At 41.4% G+C, this 25,092-nt stretch overlaps 2 protein-coding genes across 4 annotated transcripts in view; one reads left to right on the top strand and one right to left on the bottom strand.

Moving 5' to 3' along the window:
* Positions 1 to 2,413: 2,413 nt before the first annotated feature.
* LOC139171864 (RNA-binding Raly-like protein) lies at positions 2,414 to 23,362 on the bottom strand. Of its 3 annotated transcripts, none has more exons than XM_070760331.1 (7): positions 23,120 to 23,362; positions 17,746 to 17,824; positions 8,711 to 8,761; positions 8,401 to 8,549; positions 6,807 to 6,920; positions 5,576 to 5,742; positions 2,414 to 3,175 (listed from the first exon to the last, which is right to left on the bottom strand). In XM_070760331.1, the coding sequence occupies exons 1-7, from the start codon at positions 23,310 to 23,312 to the stop codon at positions 3,137 to 3,139; spliced, it is 792 nt and encodes a 263-aa protein (XP_070616432.1). In that variant the 5' UTR covers positions 23,313 to 23,362; the 3' UTR covers positions 2,414 to 3,136. The 3 variants fall into 3 exon arrangements, with proteins under 3 accessions (XP_070616432.1, XP_070616434.1, XP_070616433.1); XM_070760333.1 differs by lacking the exon at positions 23,120 to 23,362 and adding an exon at positions 22,861 to 22,878; XM_070760332.1 differs by lacking the exon at positions 8,711 to 8,761.
* The window catches only part of SLC7A10 (solute carrier family 7 member 10), a 61,394-nt gene continuing 59,588 nt past the window's right edge, over positions 23,287 to 25,092 (top strand). The window contains exon 1 of the mRNA XM_070760329.1: positions 23,287 to 23,378. The gene's annotated coding sequence lies outside the window, so the exon portion shown is untranslated. The remainder of the gene's footprint in view (positions 23,379 to 25,092) is intronic.

Genomic DNA, 25,092 nt, shown 5'->3' with positions numbered 1-25,092 from the left:
AATTTAAATTTAAAACTCACTGGTCTAAAACCCAAGTACATTAAAAAATCAATCACTCCCATTCAAACAGCAAGCATCCATTTCATTCATTGGTCAGGGATCAAGTAATTAATAGCCCCAAGCCTGGCGGCATAAATGAATCATAAGACTCTTAAGATGGAAGGCAAGGCGGGTGGGGGTTGAGTGAATCTCTGGAGGGAGCTGGATCCAGAGGGCTGGGGCCCCCCACAAAGAAGGCCCTTCTCCTAGGTCCTGCCAAGTGATATTGTCTAGTGGATGGGACCTGGAGAAGACTGACTCTGTAGGACCTATCCAGTTGCTGGGACTCATGCGGCAGAAGGTGGTCCCATAAGTAATCTGGACTGATGTCATGTAGGGCTTTATAGGTCATAACCAACAGTTTATAACCAATCGGCAGCCGATTATAGAGAATAAAGAACATTATTTCAATTAAAATGAGCAAAAACTGTACTGGGGTGAAGAGGCCTGTATTCAAAACTTTTTAAGTCCAGAGAGAAGAGATAACATTCAGAACGGGATCAGGCAGAGACCTCCCCCCAATTCACAGAAGTACAGTATAAGGAGGAGGATGAAGGGGATCACCCAATCAGACTTGGAAAAAAATCTATTATAGCCCAGTGATGGCAAACTTTTTTTGACACTGATTTAGTGTCTCCATAGTTGTAGCCATTGTAGTTAATTCATTAAACTATATTTAAAATAAGCTATGGTGAGTACAAAAACAGAGGAGTGTTACATAGCCATTTATTATTATTATTATTATTATTATTATTATTATTATTATTTATTGGATTTGTATGCCGCTCCTCTCCGCAGACTCGGGGCGGCTAACAACAATGATAAAAACAGCATGTAGAAATCCAATTAATAAAACAACTAAAAACCCTTACAGTATAATAAAACCAAACATACACACAAACATACCATTCATAACTTCGCCTAGGGTGAAGGAATATCTTAACTCCCCCATGCCTGGCGGCATAAATGAGTCTTGAGTAGTTTACGAAAGACAGGGAGGGTGGGGCAGTTCTAATCTCCAGGGGGGAGTTGGTTCCAGAGGGCCAGGGCCGCCACAGAGAAGGCATGTTGTTTTCAAAACGCTCCGAGAGTAAGCAGAGCAAAAAATCTACAGTCTGTAGAGTTTTTTGACACCTTTTACACCCCCTTACAACTGTGTGGATCCAATCTTTCTTTTAAAGGATTAAAGGCACACATGGCATCTGTCATTAATTACCGAAGCACTCCCCTTTGAGGGCGATGGGTTATTTAGAAAATGGGAAATAAATAAAATAGTAACACCATCAAATCTCCATCCTGCTTTGCTTTGATTACAGTGGTTCTCAACCTGGGGGTCGGGACTCCTTTGAGGGTTGAATAGCCATTTCACAGGGGTCGCCTAAGTGCATGAGAAAAGACAAATTTACCACGGTGTTAGGAACTAAAACTTCTATTCTGGCGCCTTGGAATATATTTTTACAATCCAACCAATCGGGCGTTTACAGTAGGGGTTGTCCCTCTGACCTTCCTGCCAATCAGCTTCAAGCTCTGTTGGGAGAATTGGCGCAGGACTTATGGCTGGGGGTCACCACAACGCAAGGAACTGTATTAAGGGGTCGCGGCATTAGAAAGGTTGGGAACCACTGGGCCTTGGAACAATGTGTTGCAACACAAATCCCATAACGGCATAGAAACGTAGAAAAAGATTGACAGCAGAAAAAGACCTCATGGTCCATCTAATCTGCCCTTATACTATTTCCTGTATCTTATCTTAGGATGGATATATGTTTATCCCAGGTATCTTTAAATTCAGTTCCTGTGGATTTACCAACCACGTCTACTGGAAGTTTGTTCCAAGCATCTACTACTCTCAGTCAAATAATATCACGTTGCTTCTGATCTTTCCCCCAACTAACCTCAGATTGTGTCCCCTTGTTCTTGTGTTCACTTTCCTGTTAAAAACACTTCCCTCCTGAACCTTATTTAACCCTTTAACCTATTTATATGTTTAGATCATGTCCCCCCACCTTTCCCTTCTGTCCTCCAGACTATACAGATTGAGTTCATGAAGTCTTTCCTGATACGTTTTATGCTTAAGACCTTCCACCATTTTTGTAGACCAGGGGTAGGCAAAGTTGGCTCTTATATGACTTGTGGACTTCAACTCCCAGAATTCCTGAGCCCATCATGCTAGCTTAGGAATTCTGGGAGTTGAAGTCCACATGTCAGAAGAGCCAACTTTGCCTAACCCTGCTCCAGACTATACAGATTGAGTTCATGAAGTCTTTCCTGGCATCCTTTGGTGTCTGCAGACAAAGTTACTCTGGACTCAAAGCATCTTGAACGTGGCGTGCATTTGCTCTTTGGGCACCCAATAAAAGAAAGACACGTTTGATCTGTTGCACATTGCTACTGTTTATTTCGGAGCCACACTAATGGATTCAAATGTGCAGCTACTTTGCCTGCTTTTTTCCTTCTCCCTCCCCAACTTTCTTCCATCCTGGACCTGTGTTTAAGGTTATCTAACAACCACACTCAAGGACTCCCTTAAGTAGGAAGTTCTCCACCAGCTTAGGGGGCAGTAGCAAAGCTGTAGCTGGATTTCTCTCTCCTTTATACCAAGAGTGTCCAGCAAACCTGGAAAATAGGGAAATTATCAGGGAAATCAGCAGTTTGGGAAATATCAGAATTATCGGGGAATTTGGGGAAAAAGTGAATAAATCGGGGGGGGGGGGAGGAACAAACTATTAAAATGTTTAAAAAGGGAAAAATCATGTTAAAAAAAAACGGATCGCACTGCCTGGCAAGAGTCGAGCAAACATGAGCATAATTGTTGCAACAACTTGCTTGCTCAGCTACCGATATTTCTCCATGGCTTGGCCGTTTGGTATGACGTCATCTACGACCGCACCTTAAACTAAATCGCAAGTTACAGGGAAATGTCAGGGAAATATCAGGGGATTTCAAAATGCTTTCCTCCTGGACACCCTGATACCTCCACGGATTGCGAGGAATCAACGTCGGGGGGGCTGCAGAGGCTGAAGTTATGGGAAGGAAAGGCTATACATAGAAAAAAAAGGAAGCGCTTGGCGAGGGATTCCCATCAAGGTAGGTCTCTCTACTTGCTTCCTTCGGGATCCGGAGTGTGATTTCTCACCTGTAAGGGAACAAAAATATCCATATGGCAACTCTAGAGCTTGTCCAGTTCCAATTTCTCTTGTTTTTAAGCAGATGGGAGGGTCAACCGTGGCTTCCTATGGCCTCTGAGCTCGGTCACTGTTCTGTCGGGCTCTCTGGCAGACTCCTCCCAAAAATTCACAGGTACAAATTTCAGAAACACACGTTTGAAAATTCAAAACAATGTTCTTTATAATGAAAATTCCCTTAAACCAAGCCCTCTTTTGGTATAGCAAAGAGCACTCGTCTCCAAACAAACTGGTAATTTGTACAAGTCCCTTATCAGTTCTGTGATACTTAGCAATTCACAGTCCTTCTTCTTTCACAAAGTGAAACACACTTTGCCCTGGTTTAGTTTCAAAGCAGGGGGAAATCAGCACACAAAAGGTCAAAGTCAGTAAAGCAGTCACGAAACACAAAGATCAGATAATCCTCCACAATGGCCAAACCCACAGGCTGCTATTTATAGCAGCCTCACTAATGACCATAGCCCCACCCAACCACAGGTGGCCTCATTTTCTTTGATAATAATCTCTCAGTTGTTGCTGCCTATGCATCGCTCTCCGCATGCGTGGCTGTAGCATTAACTCTTGTTCTGAATCCAAGGAGGAGCTAGATAATTGATCTCCTTCTGAGCTGTCTGCCACACACTCCTCCCTGTCACTCATGTCTTCTTGGTCAGAGGAGCCTTCATCAGCAGATTCCACCGGGGGCAAAACAGGCCTGCAGCATGTGGATGTCTCCCCCACATCCACAGTCCTTGGGGCAGGAGCCAGGCCAGAGCTAACCACAAGGGTCACCATATCTAGAGCTGTATAAAGCGATGGGCTGTTGCGCGTGAGATTTCGCTGCGTTTGGGCGGTTTTTTGCTTCATGGAAGCAAAACAAATTTCCGAAAATCGACGAAATCTGATGCGCGAGAGCATCCTCGCACAAGATTTGGCTTCTTGCGCATGTGCAGAAACCAAGTCTCATGCGGGTGAGCGCGATTGTGAGGGACGCGGATCTGTGTACAGTTCCATTTTTCCTACCGGAACGCTGCCCTCCCCCAGGAACGCAATACTACTCCTGGAAAACCCTGGCACAAGATCGACCAGCATGGCACCCGCTGATCCACCGAGGCTGCCAGACAATCTGAGGACAGCAAAACAACCACAGCACAAGAAAAGCGAGCACTACACAAAGCCAGAGCTGCAAATGCTGCGACAGTGGTGCCCAAACATGTCTGCCCAACATGTGGCAGAAGATTTCGTGCCCGTATAGGCCTAGAACTGCAGAAAAAACAATGGCTGCCAACCTGCCTTCCATTGAGGACCTGTATACTGCACGAGTCAAAAAGAGGGCGGGGAAAATATTTACTGATCCCTCGCATCCTGGACAGAAACTGTTTCAACTCCTACCCTCAAAACGTCGCTACAGAGCACTGCACACCAAGACAACTAGACACAAGAACAGTTTTTTCCTGAACGCTATCACTCCGCTAAACAAATAATTCCCTCAACACTGTCAGACTTGTTACTAAATCTGCACTTCTATTTCTACTAGTTTTTCTCATCATTCCCATCATCCTTTTCCTCCCACTTAGGACTGTATGACTGTAACTTGTGTGTTTGTTTGTTTGTTTGTTTGTTTATTTATCAGATTTGTATGCCGCCCCTCTCCGTAGACTCGGGGATGCTAACAACAACAATAAAACAATATAAACAAATCCAATAATTTAAGTTAATTTAAAAACCCTAATTTAAGAAACCAATCATACCTACAGACATACCATGCATAAATTTTATAAGCCTAGGGGGAAGGGAATATCTCAATTCCCCCATGCCTGACGACAGAGGTGGGTTTTAAGGAGCTTACGAAAGGCAAGGAGGGTGGGGGCAACTCTGATATCTGGGGGGGAGTTGGTTCCAAAGGCTCGGGGCCGCCACAGAGAAGGCTCTTCCCCTGGGTCCCGCCAACTTGTTGCTTGTATCCTAAGATTTTTATTAATATTGATTGTTTCTTCATTGCTTATTTGACCTCTATGACAATCGTTAAGTGTGGTGCCACATGATTCTTGACAAATGTGTCTTTTTCTTTTATGTACTCTGAGAGCATCTGCACCAAAGACAAATTCCTTGTGTGTCCAATCACACTTGGCCAATAAAATTCTATTCTATTCTATTCTATTTATTCTATTCTATTCTATTCTATTTATTCTATTCTATTCTATTTATTCTATTCTATTCTATTTATTCTATTCTATTCATTCTATTCTATTTATTCTATTCTATTCTTACCAGCCACCTGCGGACACATCATAGACAGCCCACAACCCGTTAGAGATCAAGGTCCTCTTTGAACATGATGGATGAACATCAAATCTCAGAGCCTCACTTACCGCGTTGTTGGCTTCTTCGGTGTCTGTGCTTTCCTCTGCGCTGTCAGCGGTCTCTTGCTGAGGGGCGGGACCCTCACTTTTGACGCTGTCCTTCATCCTGATCAGTTCTCCCGCTGGAGAGGAAGCATCCAGGCCGGCGAACAATTTTCTCTTGCTCTCCTTGGTACCTGTAAGATCAGAGATGCTGGAGGTGGGTTTTTTTCTGATTTATTTATTTAGTTTGATTTCTATGCTGCCCAAACCGGAAGGACTCAAGGCGGCTTACAACAATAAAGAATTACAACAGCAATAAAAGAAGTCAAAGAAAAAAGAATATAATTACTAAAACCCTAGCTAAAACTCGTATTAGGATGACTACAGAACATACATATCATTCGTCCACAATCATAATTATACAGTGGTACCTCTACTTAAGAACTTTTCAAGATAAGAACCAGGTGTACAAAAAAAATTTGCCTCTTAAAACAAAAGATGTCTTGGATCAAACATCAAATAAACTTGTTACATAAAGAGAAACTTGCTCAACAAATTAAAAGTACTAAACAATATAACTTTGAAAATGCGAACAAACCCAGCAAATGGCTAGCTAATAAACTCAAAAAACAAAAAGAAAAGAAACTAATTAATTGCCTTAAAACAGATGATGGGGAAGATTTTTTTGCCTCTTCTTAAGAACCATATTCTACTTAAGAACCTGAGCCTGGAAAAATTGCCCAGGAAATTTAAGAGCGGCCAGTTTCCTGCCATTCCCCTGGGTTTCTCTCTCTGGCGCAGTGTATGGGAGGCAGCCTCACGCCGGGTGTATGGGAGGCACGTGCTCCTCCTTGCCACTACAGAGTCCCTCTTTTTTTTTTAATCCTTAAAGTTTTGGATTCTTTTTGATTCCCTTCACCTGACCTTCTTCCTTCGACAGCGACTGTCCTCCTCCTCTTCTTCCTCCTCCTCCTCCCACCCAAATTCCAAGCTTTTATTTCTTTCCTAATGGATTTGCACACATTATTTGCTTTTACATTGATTCCTATGGGAAAAATTGCTTCTACTTACAAACTTTTCTACTTAAGAACCTGGTCATGGAACGAATGAAGTTCTTAAGTAGAGGTACCACTGTATATTGTATGAATGTATTTATTTTTGTTGTGTAGCCGCCCCGGGTCTGCGAAGAAGGGCAGCATAGAAATCTGATCAATCAATCAATCAATAAAAAATTCTATAAGACCCTTCTCTCCCTCACCTGTGGGGTGTTCCCGCTGTTGATCCATCCGATTGAGGCTTTCTAGCAAGTTGTCCACCTGTGCTTTGATCTGGCTTAATTCTCCTTTGATGGAGTGCAATTCTTCGGCTCGCACTGCGGGGAAAAGGACAGAGAGAGAGAGACAGACAGACAGAGACAGATAGAGAGACAGACAGACAGAGACAGACAGACAGACAGACAGAGGCAGACAGAGAGAGACAGACAGACAGAGAGACAGAGAGAGAGAGAGACAGACAGAGAGACACAGACAGAGACAGACAGTCAGACAGACAGACAGACAGACAGACAGACAGACAGACAGACAGACAGACAGAATGATATGCCGGCAGCTATTTGCATCCGCGCTAATGAACAGGATAATTTCCTAGCTTTGTAAACAACAAAATCTAAAAAAACCCAGCTGCTACAAAAGACACCGCAATAAAGATCAGGAGAATTGTTTCCCTGTGCACATCTGCAAGTCCAGCCATGCACAAATTGGCGCATATGGAGTCTTGGGATTTTTAAAAAACCCAGAAATCCTTTCCTTCACAAGAAGCAGATTTGTATAGGAAAGGCCTGTGCGTTATTCCTGGCCTCTGATTGAATCAGCTAGCTAGTTCGGATCAATACGAAATGTTGCTTTCGTTTTTCTAAATTTCCACCATCGTTTCTCCACGTTACGTTTCTTGTCTATTCTGTCTTTTCTCTTAATATGGAAGCAGAAAATTAAGCAGAAAATTCCTAAGCAAATATTTCTGCCATATTTGATGGCGCTTGAATGGAGGGTTGGACTAGATGACTTATAAGGTCCCTAGTGATACCAGATGCTACCGGGACGGTTGCAGGAACTAGGTAGTTTAATGAAAACAAGGACCAGGGGAGACATGATAGCAGTGTTCCAATATCTCAAGGGTTGCCACAAAGAAGAAGGAGTCAACCTATTCTCCAAAGCACCTGGAGGGTAGAACAAGCAATGGGTGGAAACTAAACAAGAAGAGAAGCAGCCTAAAACTAAGGAGAAATTTCCTGCCAGTTAGAACAATTAATCCGTGGAACAACTTGCCTCCAGAAATTGTGAAAGCTCCAACACTGGAAGTTTTTAAGAAGATGTTGGATAACCATTTGTCTGAAGTGGTATAGGGTTTCCTGCCTAAGCAGGGGGTTGGACTAGAAGACCTCCAAGGTCCCTTCCAACTCTGTTATTCTATTCCATTCTGTACTATTCCGCTCCGATCCAATCCATATCTTCCCTATTCTGTTCTATTCCATTCCATATCTTCTCTTATTCTATTCTATTCTATTCTATTCTATTCTACTCTACTCTACTCTACTCCATTCCATTCCTGATTTTTGCCACCCAAAACCAGGTATTTCTCAATCTTGACTACTTATGTTGACAAAGATGTATGGACTTCAACTCCCAGAATTTCTGGCTGGAGAATTCTGGGAGTTGAAGTCCGCAGATCTTCCAAGGTGCCAAGGTGGAGAAAGATTGCCCCAAATTAACATGGTTCTTGTAGTACAAGATGACTCAAAAGACCACCTTTGCCACCAAAGTCTCCCTCCAACTACAGGGTCCCCAGGCACTCACATTTTGTACGTCCTGTTGTGGGATTGCTGTTGCTTGTTAAGTCTGTCAGTGACCTCAGTCTGGTTTTACTTTCAGCACCGAGATGGCTCCGTCTGGTCTTGATAGGGATGTGTCCAATAAGAGGAGGGATCTTTTGGTATTCGTAGATCCTGCAGGAAAGGTGGGCAGGAGAAGTTGATTAACTAGGTCCCTTTTTAAAGCCTAAATTCAAGACAGAATAGTGAAGAAATTTAGGAGAAATCAAAGCTAAGGAAGCTGCCCTCTCTAGAGTTGAATCACAATGTAGACTAAATTAAATCACCAAAGTCACCTGTTTGGTAAATCATATTTGTAAAACTCATATTCCAGGTCACAGTTGTTCCTGCAAAGGAGAAGAAAGGTGTAGAAATGGATATTATATTATATTATATTATATTATATTATATTATATTATATTAGATTATATTATATTATATTATATTATATTATATTATATTATATTATATTATATTATATTATATTACATTACATTACATTACATTACATTATATTATATTATAATGTTATTATATATTATATTTATTATATTACAGTGGTACCTCGTGATATGAACAATCCGAGATACAAACCCGGGGTTCAGAAATTTTTTGCCTCTTCTTCTGAACTTTTTCCGTCTTACGAACCCGCCGCCGAACGCTGAACCCGGACGTTCGGCAAAAGTTGGGGTTCGGATGGCCGCCGAGAAGCCCTGCCGCCTGGCTGTCGCTTTTTGAAACAGCCGGGGGGCTTCTCAGCGTCCTCCCGAACCCAAACGCCAAACCCGAACTTTTGACAAACTTCCGGTTTCGGCGTTCGGGAGGCCGCCGAGAAGCCCCACCGCCCGGCTGTCGCCTTTTGGAACAGCTGGGGGGCTTCTCGGCGTTCTCCCGAACACCGAACCCAGAAGTTCGGCAAAAGTTCAGGGTTGGGTTCGGGTTCAGGAGGACACTGAGAAGCCCCGCTGCCTGGCTGTTAGCTTTTCAAAAGAGCCGCTGAGCTGTCAGGCCGGTCAGGAGGCTGGAAAGGAGGTGGGGAATCCCAATAGGGAATTCCATGGGCGGAGCTTTGACGTCACAAAGACGTCCTTCCTGGCCGGCCGAAACGTGGACTCCAGGAAGGACATCTTTGTGATGTGAAAGCTCCGCCCATGGAAGAAGAAGAAGAAGAAGAAGAAGAAGGAGGAGGAGGAGGAGGAGGAGGAGGAGGAGGAGGAGGAGGAGGTGAGAGGAAGGAGGAGAAGGAGAAGAAAGAAGAGGAGGAGGAGGAAGAAGAGGAGGAGAAGGAAGAAGAGGAAGAAGAAGGAAGAGAAGGAGAAGAAAGAAGAGGAGGAAGAGGAGGAAGAGAAGGAGGGAGGAAGAGGAGGAGGGAGGAAGAGGAGGCGGAGGGAGAACAACGCTTCTAAACCTCTTCAAAATTCAAGAGGAATTTGTTCATACAGAACTGTGGAATTACATTTCCAATTTTCCACTTATTCCTTTGGTTTTGAACCCTATTGTGAATATGCACATTTCGGTTTTGAGATGTCATTGTGCCTTGTTCCCCCTGCTCTTTTCCTTGTTTTCTGCACGGCCTAGAGACCAAAAGCAATTGAAGAGCACTTTAGAGATCGCATTGGAACCAATGAAGCCTCCACGATTATGCAGAGCAGGCAGACTTGTGTAAACAGTGGCTTTTAGAGCCATTCACTTGGGCACACTACTGGAAACTAAGAGAAAACACACTGAGCGAGTGGAACTAATATTCTACTTCAGGGTGTATTATTGCCAGTGCTATGCGATGCGGTTGCACCAGGGAATGGATGCAGAATGTGAATATTGCTATAATAATGATGATGTACTAAACATGCATGCTACCTAACGCCCGATAACGTAGCTGTTAGCTATACATTTCAGTGGAACAATATGAAAAAATAGATTTCTAGCCTTAAAATTGAAAGCTGAAATGGAAAATACGTACAGTGGTACCTCAAGATACGAACCTCTTGTCTTACGAACAACTCGTGATACGAACCCGGGGTTCAGAAAAATTTTGCCTCTTCTTACGAACTTTTTTCGAGTTACGAACCGGTGTTCGGGAGACAGCTGGGAAGCCGCGCGGCTGTTTTTAAAAGGTCACAGCCGGGCTGGGGGGCTTCCCAGCACCCCCCCGAACCCCGAACCCAGAAGTTCGGCAAAAGTTCGGGGTTCGGGGGGTGCTGGGAAGCCCCCCAGCCCGGCGGTGACCTTTTAAAACAGCCGCGCGGTTTCCCAGCTGTCTCCCGAAGCCGAACGCCAAACCCAAACTTCCGCGTTCGGCATTCAGAGACAGCTGGGAAGCCGTGCGGCTGTTTTAAAAGGTCACCGCCGGGCTGGGGGGCTTCCCAGCACCCCCCCGAACCCCGAACTTTTGCCGAACTTCCGGGTTCGGGGTTGGGGGGGGTGCTGGGAAACCCCCAGGCTGTTTTAAAAGGTGACAGCCGGGGGGCAGCGGTTTTTTTTGCGGGGTTTTTTTTTTGGTTGCACGGATTAATTGACTTTACATTATTTCCTATGGGAAACAATGTTTCGTCTTACGAACCTCCCCCTGGAACCAATTAGGTTCGGAAGACGAGGTATGACTGTACTTGGTGAAAGCACAAAAAGTTAAATGTGCAACTCTTCTGCTAATAAGCAACACTTCCCAATAACTACATAGGTTATGTAGGGCGTACATAAGTGCACTAGCCTGCCTTTCATCCCCTGTCCAGTTGTCCCTCCTTATCTCATATGTCATATATCTTTTCTTCCTTTCATATATCTTCTCCTCTACTTTTATATCTTTTCTTTATATATAATACTTCATGTTTCTCCTCTTCAATATGTATTGTGTATTGGACTAAATAAATAAACAAAAAATAAAATAAAATAAAATAAAATAAAGTAAAATAAAGTAAAATAAAGTAAAATAAAATGAAATAAAATAAAATAAAATAAAATAAAATAAAATAAAATAAAATAAAATAAAATAAATAAAATAAAATAAAATAAATAAAAAATGAAATAAAATAAAATAAAATAAAATAAAAAAATAAAATAAAATAAAAAAAATAAAAAAATAAAATAAATAAATAAATAAAAAATAAAATAAAATAAAATAAAATAAAATAAAATAAAATAAAATAAAATAAAATAAAATAAATAAATAAAATAAAATAAAATAAATAAAAAATGAAATAAAAAAAATAAAAACAAATAAAACAAATAAAATAAAAAAATAAAATAAAATAAAAAAATAAAATAAAATAAAAAATAATAAAAAATAAAAAAATAAAATAAGATAAAATAAAAATAAAAAAATAAAAAAATATTAAAAATAAAAAAATAAAAAAATAAAAAAATAAAATAAAAAAATAAAAAAATAAAAAAATAAAATAAAATAAAATAAATAATAAAATAAAATAAAATAAACTCAGAGAGGCATTTGAACCCATCAGAATAGAGCTGCTAGGGACATTGAAAGTCTTCTAGTGCAACCCCATGTTCAAGCAGGAGACCCTATATACCAGTGGTGGCGAGCCTTTTTTTCCTCGGGTGCCGAAAGAGTGTATCTCACATGCGCCCACGCCCATAATTCAATCCCTGGGGAGGCCAAAAACCGCTTCCTCCATCCCCTTGGAGGCCCTCTGCAGACCGGAAAAGTACTGTTTCCCAACTTCTGGTGGGCCCAGTAGGCTCATGTTTTGTCCTCCCCATGTTCCAAAGGCTTCCCTGGAGCTGGGGGAGAGTAAAAACACCCTCCCCATCCCCCCTGGAGGCTCTCTGGAAGCCAAAAACACCCTCCCAGCGCCTCTATGCCAGTCAAAAATCAGTTGGCCAGCACACACATGCACATTGGAGCTGAGCTAGGGCAACGGCTCGTGTGCCAGCAGATATGGCTCCGTGTGCCACCTGTGACACCCGTGCCATAGGTTCGCCACCACTGTTCTAGAGAGCGTGTTTCTGAATATGTGTTGAGGCTTTCTTTGTGTTCTTCACCTCTTTCTATCCTCAGAGTAGCCCATGCTTTCTCCTCCAGACCAATTATTATTATTATTATTATTATTATTATTATTATTATTATTATTATTATTTAGATTTGTATGCCACCGTTCTCCGCAGACTCGGAGCGGCTCACAGCAATAATAAAAACAATGCACAATGACAAATCTAATATATTTTAAAAATATCTAAAACCCCTTATTTAAAAACGAAACCTACACACAAACATACCATACATAAATTATATAGGTCTGGGGGAGATGTCTCGATTTCCCCATGCCTGACGGAAGAGGTGAGTTTTAAGATGTTTACGAAAGGCAAGGAGGGTGGGGGCAACCCTAATCTCTGGGGAGAGCTGGTTCCAGAGAATCGGGGCCGTCACAGAGAAGGCTCTTCCCCTGGGTCCCGCCAGACGACATTGTTTCGTCGACGGGACCCGGAGAAGGCCAACTCTGTGGGACCTAACCGCTTGCTGGGATTCATGTGGCAGAAGGCAGTCCCGGAGATGATGATGATGATGATAATAATTATTATTATTATTATTATTAATAATAATAATGATTGTCATGGGGTCAAATATATGTATATGTGGAAATAAATCTCAACAACTATAGATGAAAGTAAATTTAGAATTACAGTGGTACCTCTACTTAAAAGTGCCTGTACTTAAGAACTTTTCTAGATAAGAACCGCCCCTCTCTTATCTAGAGAGGGGCGGCATACAAGTCTAATATTATTATTATTATTATTATTATTATTATTATTATTATTATTATTATTAATTAGACTTGTATGCCGCCCCTCTCCAAAGACTCGGAGCAGCTCACAACAAAAATACAAAGCACAAATGTAATATTAAAAACAATTATAAAAACCCATGATAAAACAGTCATACCATCCATTAAATCCATATATAAAATGAAACAGTTAAGGGTCAGTTATGTCCCCCAAGCCTGGTGGCAATTGATGCCAATTCATGCCATACCCAAAGACTGAGACCCAAAAACAGGAGGGCTGCCAATTCCCAAGATGTCTAACCCTGAAATGGAGCAGAAAATGAACCTGGCATCCAGGAGAGATTTACGGATGGCTAATAAAAACATCCCTCCTCCTTTTAAAGGCAGAGAGAAGCAACTTGCTGGCAACCCTGAGGATGGACCAAGCCAGGAATTCCAAAAAGGCTGTGCAGAGGAGCTATTGTTTTCCCCTGGAAGTTATTTTTGGGTTCTTTGTTAAGGCCCCATTGTTTTCCAAGCTCCCATCTGTTGGCTGCTCCAACTGGTCCAGAGGGACCGATTTGTGACTGAAATGAGACCCGCTGGACATGGTCTCTCCAGGCACCAAGGTTGCAGTTCCCTGTATGTCAGGAATTGGGGGAGGATCTTTCTAGATTCCCCCAGGATTCTAGGGATCCTGAGCAACCACCTCCCTGCAGCCTGGTTTTTGTTTTTGTTTTTTATAATTTTATAATTGTTTTTTCAAAAGACAGACAAAGGACAAACAACATTCAACATTTAAGGAGCTACCATTGCTCCGCTTATCATAGAAGTCTAACTAATACAAAAAAGAAAAAAGCCTAACTATGATCAGATCGATACAAAAACATAACATACATACTCTATATTCTTATTAATTTTAACTCTACACTTTCTATATTCATTAATTTTCTTACGTATCAAATTTTAATCTAAAATAAAACATAAAATATATCACTTCTAAATTTATCATATTACAAATCTACCCTATGTTTATATTATTTTTAAACTATTCATATACAGTACCCTGTTTCCCCGATAGTAAGACACCCCCGATTGTAAGACGTATCGGGGGTTTCAGGGGGGTCGGCTAATACAAGCCATACCCCGAAAGTAAGACATATGTCTTACTTTCGGGGAAACACGGGGGTATTGCCGCCTCCCTCTCATCTAGCTGCGCGCCGCCTCCTGCCCACGTCCGCACTGTCCCCCTCTCTATACGTCGCCGCGTCTGCCACCTCCCTCTGATCTTAATGAGCGCCGCCTCCTGCCCACTTCAGCGCCGCCCCCCTCTCCATACGTCACCGCGCCGTCCCCCTCTCCATACGTCACCACGCCGTCCCCTGCACTTGTCACTGCCGCCTCCTGCTTGAAATACGGTAATGCACACAGTATTAATCATACATCAGTAAAACATACACACTGGCATACTGGGGCATCATCTGCTGTTTTGTGGTGAATACAATACTGTTCAGGTTGTTAATAAATGTTAATTTTATGGTTAAAACAAAAAAATTGACAATTTTTTTCCCAATATAAGACATACCCCAAAAGTAAGACATAGTGGGGCTTTTGGGGATAAAAAGAAAGTAAGACACTGTCTTACTTTCGGGGAAACACGGTATGCATACAGTTTACCATCAAATTAATGAGTACAAATAATTGTAAATTCTTACTTATTTAATTTTTACCTGCAGCCTGGTTTAACGTCATGCAAAGTGTGGTCTCTGAATTGTCTCCAGAGTCTACCCTACAAGGGCCCTCAGCTGATCTTCAGGCTGTTGTCCAGGTGATTGAAATCCATCAGGTACTACTAACAGGGTTTGGAGAAGCAGTAGCAGAAATTTTGAGTAGTTCGGAGAACTGGCCAATATGGAGATTTTGCGACATCCTTCCCCCAGGAGTGGGGAAGGAAAGGGGATTTTGCGGTATCCTTCCCCTGGAGTGGGAAGGGAATGGGGATTTTGCAGTATCCTTCCCCCAGAGTGGGGAGGGAATGGAGATTTTGTAGTATCCTTCCCCTGGAGTGGGGAGGGAAAGAGGATCCTTCCCCTGGAGTAGGGAGGGAATGGGGATTTTGCAGAATCCTTCCCCTGGACATATCTATCCTAGCAAATGATTCCCAGATTCCACTAGACTCCATGGAGATGGAAAACTATCCTCCATTGAAGATAAATAATTTTTTGGTTTTTTCTTCTTCTTAAAGGCAATTATTATAAAATAAGGGTTAAAAAATTTGTTTGTTTGTTTGTTTGTTTGTTTGTTTATTTATTTTACATGCATTGACTCCCCACTGAAATTACTGTTTGCAACCCAGTCGTTTTCCTCCACAGACCTAAATAAATAAATAAACAGGTAAAACCCCATCGGAGCCCTCAATCTATTCCATCAACTCCCTTCTAATCTCTTTTATTGGCAGCGAAGAGGAGTCCCTTAAGAGGATCAAAACGGAGGAGGAGGAGGAAATCTACGTGTGATAATAGATCACAGGGTTTGCTCTTTTTTCTTTTATCTGCAGCCATTTCGGAATGCAAACGGCTGTCAGAAAAAAAATCGGTTTTCTTGCTGACAGACCAATATTTTTTTTAGCATGAAAGTGGAGTTTTATCCAGGGTTGGATAAAAAGATAATCTCCCTATTTCTCTCTCTCTCTCTCTCTCTGTCTCTCTCTCTGTCTCTCTCTCTCTCTCCCTAGTTTTATATGATTGAAGCTGAGACAGGAGTGGAGGCTTCCTAAATACAATGTACAGTGATATCTCTACTTACGAACTTAATTTGTTCTGTGACCAGGTTCGTAAGATGAAAAGTTTGTAAGACGAAGCAATTTTCCCCATAGGAATCAATGTAAAAGTCTAGAGGTGGGGCATCTCAGCGGCTGCAGCTTGGGTGCGTAAGGTGAACATAGTTCGGAAGAAGAGGCAAAAAAATCTTAAGCACCAGGTTTGTATCGCGAAAAGTTCGTATGAAGAGGGGTTCGAAAGACAAGGTATAACTGAATACCATGTCAATCAGAATAGATCTGGGAGGGACCTTGGAGGTCCTCTAGTCCAACCCCCTGCTCAAGCTGGAGACCGTATACCTGTGATGGCAAACCTATGGCATGTGGAGCCATATTGGAGGGCATGTGAGGTTTGGCCACGTTTTAGCTCCAGCATGCATGCATTTGCTGCCCAGCTGATTTTCGGCCTTGGGAAAAGCCGCTTTGCCCTCCAGACACTTCGGGGGAAGCCTCCCGAAAGCCCCGGAGGTAAAAAAAGAAAAATGCCCAACGGACAAACCGGAAGTTTGGAAAAACGCATTTTCGGTTTGCCGTTGTGCTGGTTTTTGCACTCTGGAGGGTTCAGGGAAGCTTCCTGAAGTCCCGGAATGCAAAAAAAACAGCACAATGGGCAAACTGGAAGTGAATTATGAATTATATTATTATTATTATTATTATTATTATTATTATTATTATTATTATTATTATTATTATTATTATTATTATTATTTTATTAGACTCGGGGCAGTACCTTAGTGGTGTCAGTCTCTAAAAAAAGATCACAGCTCAATAGGCGCATGACAAAGAACACAACACGAGGTCTGCTGTGTTTAGAACACAAAGCTAGACACACCACTCATAAGTGTGGGAGGTGGAAGTTTCAGTCTCATTGCTTTTGATCCAGCTGTTACGTCATTTCTTCCCCTTTGAGCTTTTGAAAGGTCCATCCTTATTTCCTGCATTTGTGATGTAGCTTTTTTTTAAAAAGACACTTCTATTTTTATGGCCTTCACTCTTCCATTCTTCTCTTGATGCTTTGTCTATTTTCTGATCAACTTGACAAGTGAACCTCCCTGAAACCTTGACCTCGTCCGTTTCAGCATCATTTTAGGGGAAATTGTCTATCTATCCATATTGTAATGAGGAATAATATGGATAGACAGACAGACAGACAGACAGACAGACAGACAGATAGATATAAAGATAGACAGATATAGATAGATAGATAGATAGATAGATAGATAGATAGATAGATAGATAGATAGATAGATATGATAGATATATAGATGGAAGATAGATAGGTAAGTAGATAGGTAAGTAGAGATAAAGATAGAGATATCTTTATCTCTAGATAGTTAATTAGATAGATAGATAGATAGATAGATAGATAGATAGATAGAATGATAGATATATAGATGGAAGATAGATAGGTAAGTACGTAGGTAAGTAGAGATAAAGATAGAGATATCTTTATCTCTAGATAGTTAATTAGATAGATAGATAGATAGATAGATAGATAGATAGATAGATAGATAGATCCCAACCTCAAGCAATTCTCTAAAATCAATGTACTAAATCTTATCTTGCCTATTTGCATGCTTTTCTCTGATATATCACACATATATAATTTGGTATTCTTAATCCAGTCTCCAAGAAGATTTGATTTTGATTACAACCATATCTGAGTTTGGACCAATCTGGAGATTAATGGAACCATTCCAAGCAATTTAAAGTAGAAACCAAGGGTTAGGTTTGGGGAAACAGCAGCAATTGGGGCAGGGGGGAGAGTAGAGAAACGATAGTGGTGGAGGGGACTCACGGATACAGGCTCCCGGTGTGCTGCCTCTTCTGGCCAGGCCTAGTATGGCTCAGTTTAGGCTCTCGGGCCATGTTTATATCTAGAGAAAAAGAAAAAAAAATAGCTTCTGGTTTGATTCTGCAACCCAACAAAACCGACACAGACTTCAGAGGATAATCAGAACTGCAGAAAAAATAGTTAGTGCAAACCTGCCTTCCACTGAGGACCTGTATACTGCATGAGTCAAAATGAGGGCAGTGAAAGTATTTACTGACCCCTCACATCCCGGACACAAACTGTTTCAACTCCCACCCTCAAAACTTTGCTGCAGAGCACTGCACACCAAGACAACTAGACACAAGAACAGGTTTTTCCTGAACGGCATCTCTCGCCTAAACAAATAATTCCCTCAATGCTGTCAAACTATTTACTAAGTCTGCACCACTATTACTAATATTTTTTTCTCATCATTCCTATCACCCATCTCCTCCCACTAATGACTGTACGACTGTAACTTGTTGCTTGTCTCCTTAAGATTTTTATTAATATTGATTGTTTCTTGATTGCTTATTTGACCCCTATGACAATCATTAAGTGTTGTACCTCATGATTCTTGACAAATGCATCTTTTTTCTTTTATGTACACTGAGAGCATATGGACCAAAGAAAAATTCCTTGTGTGTCCAATCACACTTGGCCAATAAATATTTTTTGATTTGATTTGATTTGATTTGATTTGATTTGATTTGATTTGATTTGATTTGATTTGATTTGATTTGATTTGATTTGATTTGATTTGATTTGATTTGATTTGATTTGATTTGATTTGATTTGATTTGATTTGATTTGATTTGATTTGATTTGATTTGATTTGATTTGATTTGATTTGATTTGATTTGATTTGATTTGATTTGATTTGATTTGATTTGATTTGATTTGATTTGATTTGATTTGATTTGATTTGATTTGATTTGATTTGATTTGATTTGATTTGATTTGATTTGATTTGATTTGATTTGATTTGAATGCCGCCCCTCTCCGCAGACTCGGGACGGCTAACAACAGTAAAAAGACAATACGAACAAATCTAATATTAAAAGTAATGTAAAAAAAAACCAATTTAAGAAACCAATCATACATACAGACATACCATGCATAAATTTTATAAGCCTAGGGGGAAGGGAATATCTCAATTCCCCCATGCCTGATGACAGAGGTGGGTTTTAAGGAGCTTACGAAAGGCAAGGAGGGTGGGGGCAACTCTGATATCTGGGGGGAGTTGGTTCCAGAGGGTTGGGACCGCCACAGAGAAGGCTCTTCCCCTGGGTCCCGCCAAACGACATTGTAACTCTGTGGGGACCTAACTGGTCGCTGGGATTCGTGCGGCAGGAGACGGTCCCGGACATATTCTGGTCCGATGCCATGAAGGGCTTTATAGGTCATAACCAACACTTTGAATTGTGACCGGAAACCGATCGACAACCAATGTTGGTGTGACATGGGCATATTTAGGAATTCTTTATTTAGAATAATTCTATTCCTATTCCTATTCCATTCCATTCCATTCCATTCCATTCTATTCTATTATGAAGAAGAGAAAATTGAAGCTAAAATTTAAAATGAAACAAGGCATGGACATCTTTTGAACCTATCTGTGCTATTTATCAGCTTTGTAATTGTGTGAGGACAGAATTAGACTCTGCACTCAAGGGGACTGGCAGAAGAGATGCAATTTTAAGCGTCATTGAACCCCCTGGGGAGGGCAAAGATGCTCCTTCTGAGCAGGGAGGGGGAAAAGACAAGCTTGCTTCTTTCCCATCTCGTTTGCAAAGGATGAGTCAAGATTGTTATCTTTTTTTCTGATACAGTGATACCTTGTCTTACAAACTTAATTGGTTCCGGGACGAGGTTCTTAAGGTGAAAAGTTTGTAAGACAAAACAATGTTTCCCATAGGAATCAATGGAAAAGCGATTAATGCGTGCAAGCCCAAAATTCACCCCTTTTGCCAGCCAAAGCGCCAGTTTTTGGGCTGCTGGGATTCCCTCCATGGGAAACCCCACCTCCGGACTTCTGTGTTTTTGCAATGCTGCGATTTCACTGAGGCTCCCCTCGCTGGGAAACCCCACCTCTGGACTTCCGTTGCCAGCGAAGCGCCCGTTTTTGTGCTACTGGGATTCCCCTGCAGCATCACAAAAACATGGAAGTCCGGAGGTGGGATTTCCCATGGAGGGAAGCCTCAGGGGAATCCCAGCAGTGCAAAAACGGACGCTTTGCTGGCAACGGAAGTCCGGAGGCGGGGCATCCCAGTGGCAGCGGTGGGTTTGTAAGATGAAAATAGTTTGTAAGAAGAGGCAAAAAAATCTTAAACCCCGGGTTTGTATCTCAAAAAGTTTGTATGACGAGGCGTTTGTAAGATGAGGTATCACTGTATAAAATTATTGTTTCCTGTTTGGTGTATTACTTTAGCTGCACTAAAAATCCAAAATATATCATCATCATCATCATCATCATCATCATCATCATCATTATTATTATTATTATTATTATTATTATTATTATTATTATTATTTATTAGATTTGTATGCCGCCCCTCTCCAAAGACTCGGGGCAGCTCATGACAGTAATACAAAAACAATATAACAGTGAGACAAATCTAATATTAAATTAAAACATATCTAAAACCCCAACAATTTAAAACCATACAACACATACATACCAAACATAAAATATAAAAGCCTGGGGGAGGATGTCTCAGTTCCCCCATGCCTGGCGGTCTTGAGTAATTTGCAAAATACAAGGAGGGTGGGGGCCGTCCTAATATCCGGGGGAGTTGATTCCAGGGGGCCGGGGCCGCCACAGAGAAGGCTCTTCCCCTGGGGCCCGCCAAACAACATTGTTTGGTCGAAGGGACCCGGAGAAGGCCAACTCTGTGGAACCTTATCGGCCGCTGGGATTCGTGCAGTAGAATGCGGTTCTGGAGGTATTCTGGTCCAATTCCATGTAGGGCTTTAAACTAGGGCAATGGCTCGCGTGCCAGCAGATATGGCTCCATGTGCCAGCTGTGGCATTCGTGCCATAGGTTCACCATCATTGACCTAGGGTGAAAAGATTCTAGAGCAGTCGGTAGATTTCAGATCTGAGCATTCATGCAAACGCAGGAAAATTGAATACACGAGACAAACTTTGTCCTTCCAAAAATCTGCTTCTATCTTTTGTTTTTATCTATTCCAGATGGATTCACACCAAGCTCCAGCCAATAATGGCACCCCCGGAATCCAGAGGTGGATTCCTCCTGGTTTGAACCAGTTTATCCGAAACAGTAGCGGCCTGCTGGTGACGTCATGATGACATCACCAAACCGTATCCATCAGTGCCGGAGTCTGTGGGCACCGCCATCTTCTTAAAAAATCTTTTTCAATTTTTTTTTTCAATTTTTTAGGGGGGCATTTTTTTTAAAAAAAATTTTCTTCTGTGCATGCGCAGAAGCCAAGTTTCTGGCACCACGCATGCATCACCATTTTGGTTTGGTCTTTTAAAAAAAAATTCATGAGTTTTTGTACGGCGCACATGCCTACCGTTTTGGCCTAATGTCCTATTGTCTTTTTTTAATCATTACTTTCTATATCATGTTTATATGTTGAGGTAATCTACTATCCTACAGGGTGTGTTCCAAAGGTAATAAATTTTTTTTAAAGTAATATATTGAACAGATTTGCACAAACACTTAAAATTCTTCAAAGTATCATCCTTGGGCCTCTACACGTTTTTTCCAGCAACTCTGCCACGTCCTGGAAGGTATCTTCGGGGACCTCTCGCAAGGTCTTCGTCACGGCTGATTGGATCTCTTCTATGGACGAAAAACGCTCCTGGCCACAACGCGCTACGAGTCCACGAGTTCCTGGCCAAACACCAGGTGCCAACACTGCCCCCACCCCCTATACTCCTGATGTCGCCCCAGCAGACTTCTTTTTGTTCCCTGGGATTAAGGCAGCCCTGAAAGGAACCCGTTTTTCATCCATAGAAGAGATCCAATCAGCCGTGACGAAGACCTTGCGAGAGGGCCACGAAGACGCCTTCCAGGGCACGTAGCGGTCATGGCAGAGTCGCTGGGAAAAATGTGTAGAGGCCCAAGGACAGTACTTTGCAGAATTTTAAGTGTTTGGGCAAATCTGTTCAATAAATTACTTTAAAAAATAATAATTGCATTACTTTGCAACGCACCCAGTAGTACTTGGTTAACAAACAAACAAACAAATAATAATTTCAACCCAAGAAATTATATAGAGGAGAAAATAACCCTCTGGATAACCATCTGTCTGAAGTAGGGTAGGGTTTCCTGCCTAAGCAGGGGGTTGGACTAGAAGACCTCCAAGTTCCGTTCCAACTCTGTTTATTATCATTATTATTAAAATTAGATTGTCTACAGTTGACCTCTCCTCTTTTTTAAGAGGGGCATGCATAAGCGGACCATTGTGCCTACTGTCCCTGTCCTTTTGTCTTCTTTTATCCTTACTTTCTATGTCATGTTTATATGTTGAGATAATCTACTATCCTATTACTTGGTTGACAAACAAACAAAATTGTACTGTTTTACTGCTGTTGTTAGGAGTCTGCAGAGAGGGGCGGCATACAAATCCAATAAATAAATAAATAAATAAAATAATAAATATAATAAAATAATAAAATAATAAAAATAAATAAATAAATAACAAAATAAAACAAAATAAAATAAAAAATGAAATAAAATAAAAAAATGAAATAAAATAAAATAAATAAAATAAATAAAATAAATAAAATAAACAAAATAAATAAAATAAACAAAATAAATAAAATAAACAAAATAAACAAAATAAATAAAATAAAAATAAATAAAATGAAAATAAATAAAATGAAATAAAATAAAATAAAATAAAAAATAAAATAAAATAAAATAAAATAATAAAATATTAAAAAAACGGAGGAGAGGATGAGCAAATGGCGTGCTTTGTTGTCGAGCGTGAAACAACCTCACCACCCCCACAAAAAAAACAGCACACACACAAACACACACACACACACACAGAAAGAGAGATAAGGGAGGGAGGGAAGGAGGGAGAGAGAGAGAGAGGTTATTCTGCATAGCAAAATGTAAATACATTGATTTGTGTTGCTTTCTCTTCAAATGTGTCTAGCCTCTGTGTAGGAGAAGGACGAAGCTGGTGAAATGTAGAAGCAACCCTCCCTCCCTCCCTCGCCAAGGCTTCCTTCTCTCCTCCTTTCTCTCCCTCCCTGCCTCCTCTTCCCTTCCTGTTTTCGCCCCCTGTTTGCCTCTGCCTTGGCAGGCAAATCCGTGCCACCTTGGGGGGGGGAGTGAAGCCTTACGTCCAGCCCAATGAACCAAATAGGGTTACTCACATCTCCAGCACCCTTCTCTGCGGCCGAAAAGTGTCATGCCACCCGAGAGAGAGAAAGAGGGAGGGGAGGGAGGGAAAGAGAGGAGAGAGAAGGGGAGGGAAGAAGGACCCGGTGCCAAATCCGTCAGTCTCTCTCCGAGCCCCCAGCAAGGTTGGTGGGCAGCCGTTCTCCTTCCCCGACCCCCCTCCTTCATGGAACGGATGGATCTGGATCGTACCCAGCCTGTATACCGTAGCAGAGGAATGTACCAACTGGCATGGTGAGTTGGGGGGGATGTTAGACAGGAGGGGGAAGGGTCAGGCGAGGCAAACCATCTCCACATCATGAGCAGGGGGGGATTTTTACAGTCATACATTGTCCATCCTGACGAGAGGCTCCTCATTATTGTGGGTGGAGGAAAGTGATGGGCTCCTACTGGTACGGTCAGGTAAACAGAACCGGTAGAAGTTTAGTCAGGTACGCAGAACCAGTAGAAAATTTTTGCATTTTTTTCTTTTTTTCCCTTCTGGGCTCTGGGTATGTTTTTTCCTATCGCAGTAAATGAGGTTGGAATGTGTATAATTTTAGAAGAGGTGTGCGTGTGTGTGCATACACATACAGTTTATATAGTAGATAATGTATATTTTTGTGTGCCTGTGTGCAATATGTATGTACCAGAATACCTCCAGGACAGGTTTCTGCTGCACGAATCCCAGCGACTCATTAAGTTCCACAGCGTTGGCCTTCTCTGGGTCCCGTCGACAAAACAATGTCCTCTGGTGGGATCCAGGGGAAGAGCCTTCTCTGTGGTGGCCCCGGCCTCTGGAATCAACTTCCCCCGGAGATTAGGACTGCCCCCACCCTCCTTGCCTTTCGCAAACTCCTGAAAACGCATCTATGTCACTAGGCACGGGGAAATTGACATATCCCTAGCTGCTCCGATTTATGTATAGTTTGTCTGGACTGTATGATTGTTTTTTATAAGGGTTTTTTAAAATTGTTTTTTAATATTGGATTTGTATATGTATTGCTTGTTGTGAGCCACTCCAAGTCCTCAGAGAGGGGCGGCATACAAATCTAATAAATTATTATTATTATTATTATTATTATTATTATTATTATTATTATTATTATTATTACACATATTTACCCTTAGACTATGCACTGTTCACCTCTCCAAATTCCTAAGAGGTCAGTAAAGGGCGTGCATAATTGCACCAGCGTGCCTTCCGTCCCCTGTCCTAATGTTTCTTTTTTACTAGTACTGTATCATGTATATGAATATTATTATATCTTTGTATACCACCTATGCGTACTTGACAAAACAAACAAATAAATAAATAAATAAATAGAATTAAATAGTATATTTTGGATGTTCAGTAATAGTAAATAGATAGGAAAATTGTATCTTTTTGAGGCGAGGAGAGGCCAGGCCACCCTAACCCTCATCCAAACCCTTGACATGAGTGATGTCAAGTTGGCCACCTTTAAGCCAGTCACATGACCTTTAAGCCTACCCCCCAGTCACATGATCATCAAGCCACTCCCACCTGGTCACATGGCTGGTGAGTCACACCCACAAAATAAGCCATGCCCATAACATGGTAGTAAAAAAATTTGCAGCCCTTCACTGCAAGCAGCTACTCATTATTGTGGGTGGAGGGTGATTTAGGCCGTAGTTGTGGGGGGGGTCTTACAAGTACAGTAATTGATGGGTATCTAGGGAGGTTGGAGATCAGTGATGGGCTGCTGCTCAGTGGGGGTAGTAAGTTTATGCACTATTTATTGAATACTTAATAGTTTTTTATTGTCCTGCATTGAGCAGGGGGTAGGACCCGATGACTCTGGAGGTCCCTTCCAACTCTATGATTCTATGATTCCTTCTCTAGTACCTTACTATAATCCTTAATTACTTTTAAAATAGGAAATAATTAAATAGTATGTTTTTACCCATAAACACTTTAATCATTTTAATTATTATCTAGAACTGAACT

This window comes from Erythrolamprus reginae, chromosome 9, assembly GCF_031021105.1.
Source record: "Erythrolamprus reginae isolate rEryReg1 chromosome 9, rEryReg1.hap1, whole genome shotgun sequence".
Lineage (NCBI taxonomy): Eukaryota > Metazoa > Chordata > Lepidosauria > Squamata > Dipsadidae > Erythrolamprus > Erythrolamprus reginae.
The sequence above is the reverse complement of the archived record's forward strand: the minus strand, read 5'-3'. Positions and strand labels throughout refer to the sequence as shown.